At 38.5% G+C, this 11,162-nt stretch overlaps 1 protein-coding gene across 2 annotated transcripts; it reads right to left on the reverse strand.

The window, feature by feature from the left end:
• Positions 1-227: 227 nt before the first annotated feature.
• Positions 228-10,772, reverse strand: CBX3 (chromobox 3). 2 transcript variants are annotated; one of them, XM_030857382.2, is made up of 6 exons: positions 10,628-10,772; positions 9,396-9,447; positions 6,357-6,499; positions 4,753-4,915; positions 1,933-2,027; positions 228-1,581 (listed from the first exon to the last, which is right to left on the reverse strand). In XM_030857382.2, exons 2-6 carry the CDS (start codon positions 9,417-9,419, stop codon positions 1,455-1,457), a joined length of 552 nt encoding a protein of 183 aa, XP_030713242.1. In that variant the 5' UTR covers positions 9,420-9,447; positions 10,628-10,772; the 3' UTR covers positions 228-1,454. The 2 variants fall into 2 exon arrangements, with proteins under 2 accessions (XP_030713242.1, XP_060160499.1); XM_060304516.2 differs by lacking the exon at positions 10,628-10,772 and adding an exon at positions 9,946-10,017.
• Positions 10,773-11,162: the final 390 nt, after the last annotated feature.

The raw sequence follows: 11,162 nt of genomic DNA on the forward strand, positions 1-11,162 counted from the left end.
TTAACCACTGAGCCACCAGGGAAGTCCCCTGAAACTCATTTTAACAAGAAAACCTTTTTGTGTTAATACATGTTCTACTTGAAATTCCTAAACTCAAAGGATCTAAAACAGGTACTCTAATGCCTTAGTGATATCACACTATTTACAAATATGAAGTTAATACAGTGAATGTGTTTCTACTCCCACTATAAAGTCATCAGATTAAAAAAAAAGTCTAATCAATCACATAAAGGAATATAAAACTATTTATTGACCACTGTTCACCAGTATTTACAATAAAGTAAACAATATACAGTTGAATAACATTCTGATTACTACAAAGTTATTGTTTTTCCTGGCTTCTGCTGAACCAGTAACCCAAAATACTGAGAAGACTGAGCCTACATGTAAGGAATGGGTTGGGGTAAAGTTTGAAAAAACATGCAGGTGAAGTTTAGATTAGAAAACTTTGTTCACTCATTTATTCCTGCAGATCCTAAACTGCCAACATCTCTAACCATCTGATTAGGTTTCCATTAACAAGTCTGAGACATTGCATGTATTACAGTCTTTCATTAAATACAGCACACGGATTTCAACTTCTTAGAATAGTTTGCCAAGAGGAAGCTTTAAATGTCCATTTAACTAAGTCTTGCTTGGCTAATGAAAACATACCAGAATTTTTCTATTTTTTTCATTTGGGTTGACAGAGATAAAATTTTCCTTTCAGGGAGGTTTTACATATAAAACTGCATTTATATGATGGTAGATATGGATGCAGATTCTGATAGGGCTGCTTTAAAAAATTATCCAATTTAAATTGTTTAATTTGTCTCATTAATTACAAAATTATTTAATTTGAAAGGTTAAGACTTAAATTTTCAATTTAAGTTGAAGTGATTTCTTATATTGCTCAAAATGATAGAACCCCAGAAACATGGGCTCACCCATGGTTCTGAAAGGCTGTTTTTGTTTTGGTAAATGTGTTTAAACAATAACCAAAAAACCCCCAAACCATTTACATATGTATTTTATGTATACACATACAGAAAACCCAGAATGGTCCTTAGGCATATATGAGTTAAATGCAAATTCTAAATTCTGATTGAGTAATGACTATGGAGATTTTCCGCAACATTTAGAAAAGCTGTTCTCTAATGCAGAGGAAATAATATACCATGGTATATTATTCTTTTCTGCTAAAGGAAGCAACTTTAGCTTGCTTTTCTTTTCTGCTAAAGGAAGCAACTACAGAAAGCTTTTATTTGTTCAAAGTAACCAGTGCTACAGATGCAAAAAAAACCAAAAACAAAACCCCCCCAAAACCCAACAACTTCCCCAATACTACTTCAAAACGAACATATCAAACTTGACTTTCATTAGAATGTAGTTATTTCTTCACACTAATAAATCAAAAAACCAAGAACCAGATTTTATATATATATATAAATATATATAAAAAGCAATGCAAACAATTATTGAGCTTCATCTTCTGGACAAGAATGCCAAGTTAGTCTCTCCTCATAAAAAGCAATTACAATTTGAGGACACCTCATATTTGCCTCTTTTGCCAGCACCAAGTCCGCCTCATCTGAATCTTTCCTGTTGTGAGGGAAAAAAAAATTCAGTTAAAAAGTCTAAACTGTTTTTTGTCAATTGATAACCATTCACTTAAGGATCATAACTCAATCAAAAGGTATTGCTTCAGGGTTATGTGGTTACTTGTGGCTGTGTTCCAATAAAACTTAATTTTCCAAAACGGGCCACAGTTTGCCACTTGTTGCTTTAGCAAAGTAACTAGAATCATCCTTCTAGCAGATAATTACTCTCTACCTAATGATGCTCAACTATTTATAAAACCTAGGTAGATATGTTTTCTAAAAATTCACAAGTTTTAAAAAAACATTATCTATTCTGACTGTAAAATATAACAGAAATTACCCACACACTTACCATTTCATGAGAAACATTAATTCTCCACTGCTGTCTGTGGCACCAATTATTCGCTCTGGGTCAAGACCTCTGGCAAAACCTCTTGGTTTATCAGCCTATTTAAAAGAGGTTAAATGATTATTTACATAAATGTTCCCACACATTTTTTTCAGAGAGCAAACTAACAATGTTAACTTCCAATTTGTTTTCATGATATATAACTTTTAAATAAAAACCTTCTGATGGTGAAACAAATGACCAGAGCAAGAGCCCATACTTAGTACTAAAACACATATTAATTTCCATTAAACTTACAAGCAGAAAAAACAAATCTGGATGTCTAAAATATTCTGAATCATAAATTAAGAAAACAGACAAAACTTTCTTCATTCAAAGACACCAAAAGGCAGGAAAAAAACCCCAATCTCTTTTTTTCTGGTAATTCTAAATCAATTAATAATTATAAATTCTTGAAAGTCAGTATTTCAAATTACTTCTAGGAATCCTCTAAATTACCCACGTTATTTTTTAAAGCACACAGAAACTATCAACAGCAAAGTAATAAAAACTTTAAAATGAGACTAATCAGTATTGTAATCAATCTGAATAACAGTAAACCTTATAAAATACTTAGTATAAACCAAAACTGTGGCCTGAGGGACTCCTGGGGATGCCTGAGACCTTCTGGAGTATCTGTTTATCTGCAAGATCTCCTCTTTTCATGTAACTGTGACTTTAGATTGTGTTTGCATATTTCCACCAAACAACATAGCACAGCAAATCGAATACAGGACTAATGCCTTATTAAGACAGACACTGACAAGATTTGCAAAAATGTAAAATGCCACTCTTCTCATTTAAAGTTATTTTTCATGAAAAGTTATGAATAACATGTAATAGTATTCGTCATTCTTAACTGAATATACAAAACTGCATAAGTTTCTACTTTAATTTCTAATGCAGTTAGTACAGATAGTTATAATCCATATAAACAAGTTTTTTGGGATCCTCAATAATTTTCTAGAGTGTAAAGGGGGCTTGAGACCAAAAAAGAGAAGTGCTTACATAACAAATCCTTTCTCCCCATGAGACTTTTCACATCATTACCTCGAGCTCTGGAGTCAGACTGCCTAGGTTATAATGATGACTCTAACCTTCACTCGCTGTGTGGCTTTGGGCAAGTTAACCTCTTTGTGATTCAGGTTCACTTTCTATAAAATACATACAATTAATACTATCTGTTTCATAGAAATTTTAAAGTATATGAAAAGCAAATTAAGTCATTTAGAACACTGCTTGGCACATTACGAGGGCTCAATACAGGATGACTATTGTTATTAAACAGTGCTTCTGTTGAGCATGTGGTTGACTTCCAATTTACTTACAACTGATTCTTAAGATTGTTACCTTTTTGCCTTGGCTGCTAAAGTGTTCAGAACCAAATTTGTAGCTCACTTCTGTTTCCCTTCTGTGAAAAATGAGGGTAATACCTATGATCTTGACAGAACTGTCATTAAGAGTTATTGGACTGGGATGTCCCTGGTGGCACAGTGGTTAAGAATCCACCTGCCGACGCAGGGGACATGGGTTTGAGCCCTGGGCCAGGAAGATCCCACATGCCTCAGAGCAACTAAGCCCGTGTGCCACAACTACTGAGCCTGTGGTCTAGAGCCTATGTGCCACAACTACTGAGCCTGCACGCCTAGAGCCCGTGCTCCGCAACAAGAGAAGCCACCGCAATGAGAAGCCCACGCACTGCAACGAAGAGTAGTCCCCACTTGCCGCAACTAGAGAAAAGCCCGCGTGCAGCAACGAAGACCCAACACAGCCAAAAAAATAAATAAATAAATAATGGACTGCGAAGTACTTAGCATCTAGTTCAAATGATCAAATTTTTTTTTTTTTTGCGATATGCGGGCCTCTCACTGTTGTGGCCTCTCCTGTTGCGGAGCACAGGCTCCGGATGCGCAGGCTCAGCGGCCATGGCTCACAGGCCCAGCTGCTCCGCGGCATGTGGGATCTTCCCAGACCGGGGCATGAACCCATGCCCCCTGCATCGGCAGGCGGACTCTCAACCACTGCGCCACCAGGGAAGCCCCAAATGATCAAATTTTAAATCCAAAGTCCTTATCAATAAATTTGTATTATATGTTTAGTCCCTAAGCCTAGATGTAATTTAGACCCAAGACCTTTTCCCAAATTGCCGTGTTAGGCCAAAAGGCAGGACAAGTATGTTTTAAAGTTGAGGGTAAAAGCAAGGATTTATGTAATTTGCTCAAAGCCACAAAGAAATCAACGAAGAAAAGATTGGCTCAAAATACACATGCAGTGAATGAACCAATTATCTCATTTTATGCTAATAAAAATTAATAAAAAAAATTATTATCCAAGATTATATACTTCAAAATCAAAGTACTGTTTGGCAATACAAGGATCATGTGCCAAAGTTTTGGTCACTACCACTCACTAATGATCTATAATCAAAATGTGCTATGTAGATTGTTTTCACTGTATTGTAAGGGATTTTCAATGATCAATTTTGTATTGTTTTTACTTAAGACAACTGGTCTAGATCAGAGGAAATTGTCTGATCTGAAGTCAAATTCATCAATCTATCCAAAGTAACACTAGCACAATTTTAAGTGGTGTAAGCACTTACTAGACATTTACACAATATAGGGTAAACCATGCCTATCCTTTCTGTCCCAAATATTAAATATTAAGTATTTAACAAAGGCCTTTTAATGATATTTTTAAAGTACTTGAGTTTTAAAAAGCATTTAAAAAATCAAGTCATCCTTTTACAAAAAGCCAGTTTGCTGGCCAATGTTTTATACGTACAGCATCTCTTTTCTTCTTTGATTTGCTATCATCAGATTCACTGTCAGATAAAGATTTTCTTTTTGTTCCATCTTTTTCTTTACCAGCTTTTTGAGAATTAAGAAATGCTTCAATTAACTCTGGACAATCTAAATTTTCTTCGGGTTCCCAAGTATTGTCTGCACTGTGTTCAGTTAAAAAAAAAAAAATTCATTCAATTAAACATGGTTCATCACCATCATCCAGATCCATTTAATACATACCTGACAAAAAGTCCTCTGTACTGCAGATATTAATCATTTCCCCCCTCCCCTCACATTCTTTTGAGGAAATCTATACTTCCTTTTGTGTCTACTTTCACAGCTCGTACTAAGTGGGCAACGTTATTACCTCCAAGGTTAACTGAATCTGACTCTAGCAGAATAACTGGAACCAATATTTTTCCAAGTTATGCGGACAACTCACTTTAGAATTCCTCTGGAAGAGCCTTTAAAAAAGGTGGATTCCTGGTTCCCACCTCAAATTACTTTATCAGATTGTTCTTAGGGTTGAGGCCTCCAATACTGTATTTTAAAACACAGCAATTCAGAGGCGCTCTCAAATGTGAGACAGTATTTTCAATTTCTGCTGGGTACTCAAATTGGGAAGTGATATAAAACAGGAGTTGGCAACTCAAAGTCAAATCCAGCCTTTTGTATGGCTGGCAAACTAAGACTGTTTTTTACATTTTTAATTGGTTGGGAAAAAAATGTCACAGTAAAAGTCATATGGAATTGAATTTTGGGGCCCATAAACAAAAGCATTATTAGAACACAACCATGTTCATCTGTTTAACGTATTGCCTATTGCTGCTTTTGTACTGCATTCTCAGAATTGAATAGCTGTGACAGAAGCCCACAAAGCCTAGATTATCTACTATGTGACTCTTATTAAAGTCTGCCAATCCCTGATATATGGCAGAGATGACCATTTCCATGTGTTTTTCAGAAGGGCTGGAAAGAAAATGAATATCAATTACCAAATGTGAAAGTAAGATCACCCTACACCACTAGTTACAAGATTGCTAACTTTGTGTGCTCTGATCCAGAAAGCCTTTACAGAACTAGACAGAATGAAATAAATCATTTTAAAGATGCTAGGAAAGATACTTTTAACCTCTGATTACAACTTGGTCTATTGATGCCCAGATTCTACTTCTTAGAGATTAAGATACAGTAAACCTAGTGTAGGATCTGAATTATGATGAGCACTTCTGTTTAAGACCTACTAGTATACCTTACATAGCTTCACTGTTTTTTAATGTCCTCTGTAGGAAAACCGTGTACATTAGGTATTCTTGGTAGTACAGTATCCAAAGACATTAAAAAGCAAACTGTACTCTATATTATATAAATCTGACTCTCCAAGGTAATCAACTAGACTCAAATCTGCTAGGTTACCACTGCAGGCAAAAGACATGGATGGCTCTTTTTAAACATACCTCAAACAAGATACCCTGGGTTAAAGGTGCTTTTAAATTTAAAGAAACTTACAGAAAATGGATAAAAACATCTTAGACTAAAAACAAATTTTAAATGTTACTTAAGTGCAGTTAAACATATAATAAAAGCACTGAGATCTCTTACTCTGTAAATCCCTTCCACTTCAGGAAATACTCCACCTTCCCATTCACTACACGTCGGTCCAGTACTTTTTCTACCACAAATTCTTCAGGTTCTGCCTCTTCGACTTTTTTACTTTTTCCATTCTGTTTCTTTCCCATTTTTTGCTAAAACAAAACAAGACAGATTTAAGAAATGTCTTTTTTTGATTTTTTCAGTACATTTTAAAGGCTAGAGTACTTATATTACCGTTGCATTTGACACCTAAATTTCCACTTCTATATCCCAGAGCAGATACCTTCTGCAAAGGTAAAAGTTAACAGATAATAAAATAAAGGAATTCTTGATTCTGTGGGTTTAACTCAAAACTATCACCCACCACCCTTCACTGAAATAATACAATCAAAAACATTCTTTGAAAGCACTGTTTTATCTTTTCCTGGTCTTATTTCTATGTAGTCTACAAGACCAATTTTTGTAGAGTTTTCACTCATTTTAACCACAGGATAGCAACAAACAACTATTAGAAACTACTAGAGAATGATACAAAGGAGAATAACTAGTAGTGACAGGTCTTATTAGTGAACCATAGACCCATTAAAACTACAGTCCCCAAACACTAAGACCGCCTTTCCCAATTGAAACACCGATGTTAAAAGCCTCGACAATTTAAGAGAAAAGAGAACTGCAGAACAAAAACATGGTTCAGAACCCTGATATCAATTGCAGGGTCAACCAATGAGACCATAAATAGGTTAAAAAGGACAAGATCATTTCCCCATAATCTCTGCACATAATGTCACTGACCACTCGGAACAAACCTATAAGGCTGTCACTTTAAGAGGCCAAAATGCTGGATCATTTTAATTATCTAATGTGAAAAAATCCTTTTCTTGGCTTCTCAAGAGAAAGACTCTAAAGTGGTAGCCAATGAAACTAACTTACAAGTTTTTAGGTTAGTTTTTTTTTTTTTTTGGTATAACACTCTTTGAGAGAAGCAGGAGACCAAGCTCAACAGACAAATAACTCAAAACAGATTTGTTATTGAAAATGGATAAACTTTCAAAAAAACCCGGAAATGGTTATTAAGAGATTAAGGGGGGAAATCCCACATGTTATGTTCATCTTGGAATCATTTCACCTTAAAACAGGTGCTATTAAAAAAAAAAATTAATTGCTCAGTCACTAAAGTCATCCCTCCTAAAGCATGTAAGCAGAAAAATTAACAGCTATGCCTCAAGACTGCAAAGGACATTTAAAAATACGTAATCATTTAGAGGTGTACACACACATGTAAGAAATAAAAATCCTCTGAAACTTAAATAATGCAGCAAACACCTGATTTTGTTGGATACCATTCCCCATGTCAGGTCTTATAACTTTCATTAGTCAAGATACTTGGGTACTGCACCCAGTCAAATAGCCTTCTGCCTCCGCACAGTACAAGGAAGGTAATGATGGTGGTAGTGGAAAGAGTGAAGAAAAACTGGTATAGACCAAAGCTTATCAGACACTGATCCTAAATGAAAAACAAAAAAAGTATGTCCATGAAACTAAGAGGCTAACAGGGTAAACAGGAAAACAAAAACAAACACAGAAAATGAAAGCTAAAAAAAATTTGGTCAAAGAAATAAAGTATTTACTACTATGGCACCCATAAACTAGTTTCAAATGCTCATCCTTTTCTTTTTAAAAGAAAATCCACCCACTTTCCCATTTAAATTATAGCACACATTATCTCACAAACCTAACAAAATTATTTTAAAATGCAGAGTTAGGTAGATTCTGAAGACTATCAAACTGTATGCAAAGCAATTTAATTTTAATAGAAGCATCTATTTGCTTTCTGTATCTATACTCATCCTCACAGTCTCAGGGACAGCTATTTTGTTTCCCATCCAATACTTCTGATACTGGTGATTGTAAAGCCAATTTAATTATCTACATTTTGGTTTACTGATTATGAAATTTGAAGGACAGTTCAATCCTGAGGAAGCACAGATTATGCTTTGTGCTTTTTCCATTGATGGCTTTGATGGGAATAAATTATGCCACCAGACAGGCTTTATATTTAAATGTTTCTCAGGATGTTTGACTTTAAAGTGCAATCTAATGATGAAACAAAATAAAAATCACCAACGTGCCCTTTATATTGCAAAACTCAAGGGGAGAATACACAAACCAAAACCATTTTGCTTTATTTAGATGTTTACACTCACCTTTATATACTTGCAATTGTTATTAACGCAATGTGTTAGAATTAAATACCGTGGCAACCATAACTTTGAATTTCGTGATTTTTATGTGAATATTCCAATGACTATGTTAAAACTCCAAAGTTGACATGGCTGAATACATACATGTCTACAGGTTTACAGAAGTTTTAATGAAGCCTAAGAATGCAAACTGTGGGTTTAAGAAAACTGCTGGAGAGAAGATGCAGAAGATCTAGTTTCCTCTTTCCTGGACGTATGTGTGATGTTTTTTCATGTCGTGTATTAAAAAAACCACACTGCAATGATTTAAAGACCCTTCTGTATTTTAGAATAAGCAAGTTTGAAATACGACAGTGACCAAAACAATTCGAAACATTCAATGACTTTTGTCTCCATCTAAGCGTACAAGGTAACCGTTCTTTAAACAGGGCAATGCTGAAAATACCTGCTTTCTCTAGAATTCAGTAGAGTGATTTCGAGAATAGTATGCCAATCAACAAGGGCTTTATTGCTTTGTCTGTGTATGCTTCTAACATTCTTCCAGGTCACATAACTTTTTGTATCTTTATTTCAAGATAAGAATACTTGGTAAAAATTTATTTCGTGCTACTCTCCCAAGATTAGGTTTCCCTAAACGAATCAAGACACTATTAAACCAAGTCAATAAATATCTAAATGTAGTAATTTCCTTTTTGCTCCTAACTCTCCCCATAATAACAGTGGGGAGAGAAGGGACTGTAAACTATATATGGATGTAAATTTCTCAACCACAGAGATGCAAAGTTATAATTTTTGAAGAAAAAGTTTGTGTTAGATCCTTAAATATTTTAGGTTGTCATTAACTTACCAATGTAGTTTTATTGGACGCCATTTTTTATTGCAGACTTGAAGAGCTATTACTAGAAAAATGCATGACAGTTAAAAAAGTTTGCAAGACACAAAAAACTAGCTAAACATAAGCTTTGTTTGGATTCCAACCCCCACCTAGGTAACTCACGTTATCAAACATGTATACAAATCCACAGAGAAGCAGTTTTGAGATTCTGCACAAACTAGTGATACATGCCTAAGAGTATATCAGTGTTGTAACCAAGTGTACCTAGATAACCTTACCGGGCACGTTAGTACCCGAGAAAGCTTTAGGTAAAAAATAGACAATTTTTTTTTCCCAGTCCAAATCCCACTTATAACCATAGTCAGAATTTTTAAAAAATGGCCAAATAGTTTGGTTCAAAATCAAACGACTGCCCGAACGATCACAATAACCAATTATTGTGTATTTCTCCTCTACACTTAACAGTCCAAAGAGTCGCCTATGTAATGTAATCCCAACCTGGTTTCTTCTTAGCAACCCTCCCTTTCCAATCACTAGTTAAAAAATTAAAGGAAAAACACACCGAGATGTTCCAGTCCCATTTCGTGCCACTTTTGAAACCAAATCACTTCTTTTCTGCACTTTCATCCGCTCCCCTCAAGCCCCTGCCCCACTCGGCTTAACAAGGCCTTAGCGCCCGGCCCCCGCCCCGCCCCGCCCCCTCCCCCCCTCGGGAGCGCGGGCCTCGTGGTCAGCGCACACGCGGGGAGAAACAAAGGCCGCGGCGCGGGGGCTCAAGGGCACTGCGCCACGGGGCCCACGCCTCCCCCGACCAGGCGGCGGCCACGTAACGGAGCGCCCGCCGCAGCCTCCGGACATCGGGCCGCGCGGATACGGGAGAATGCACCGCCCTCCCTGGAGGCCCAAGTCGCCGACCGAGGCCGGGAAGGGAAGGAGAGCCCCTCTTCTTGATCCGGGATGGGGGAGGGGAGAAAGAAATGCGCTTTGTCTAGAAATAAGGCAGTTGTCGCCACAGCTTTCAACCTTGGGGAGGAGTCTCGTCCCCTAAACCAACTACAGACGCCGGCCCAGCGCCAGGCCCGCCGCGGGGTCTCTGTTCGCTTCTCCTTTCCTTCCCACCAGCTCCTGATTCAGGGTCGGGCGGGGAAGGGATGGGAAGCGGGGGAACTGGGGGCCTCTGGGGCGCATATGGTATCTTAAGCAACACCACCGAGTGAAAGCTAGAGAAAAAGAAAGACACCGACTTCACCGCCTCCGAGCTGCTCCGGGTCCCGGGTCTGCACCGTCTCCGGCCCTGCGCGCCTCAAGCTCCAGCCACATCCGAAGGGGAGGGGGCTGGGGAGCTGCGCGCGGGGCCGCCGCCGGGGGGAGGGGAAGGTGGCACCGCCCACGCCCGGCGGCCGCGAGGGGCGGGGTGGGCGCGCGCCGCGCAGTGCCCGCCGGGAGCCCGAGCCCGGGAGGGAGAGGGGGAGGGGGTGGCGACGGTGGCGCTTACCGTTCGTGGCGTGGCGCCTGGGGATCCCCGGAGGGAGGGGAGGGAGAGGGAAGGTTGGGGGGGGTTTGAGGGCCGTGACCGAAGTCTCGGCGGAGGTTTTTCCTGGTTTGCAGCAGTAGTGGCTGGCGCCAAAACAGGACTCCGCCCACTTCCTTGCCCCTGGGGTTGGGTGCCTCCGAACGCTGGGGGTAGGTGGCGGGGGGGGGGAATCGGGAAATAAAAACGAGCGCCCCTTTCGACTACCCGCGAGGTCGACCCCAAAAGCGTTGGACAGGGTTGGGTTG

The sequence above is a fragment of the Globicephala melas genome, chromosome 9, assembly GCF_963455315.2.
Source record: "Globicephala melas chromosome 9, mGloMel1.2, whole genome shotgun sequence".
Classification (NCBI taxonomy): Eukaryota; Metazoa; Chordata; class Mammalia; order Artiodactyla; family Delphinidae; genus Globicephala; species Globicephala melas.

Coding starts and splice junctions, on each gene's coding strand:
- CBX3 (XM_030857382.2), bottom strand. CDS start 9,419: ATGGCGTCCAATAAAACTACATTG. Junction 6,500..9,395: donor CGTCCAATAAAACTACATTG/GTAAGTTAATGA, acceptor GTTTTGTTTTAG/CAAAAAATGGGAAAGAAACA. Junction 1,582..1,932: donor TTAATGTTTCTCATGAAATG/GTAAGTGTGTGG, acceptor CCCTCACAACAG/GAAAGATTCAGATGAGGCGG.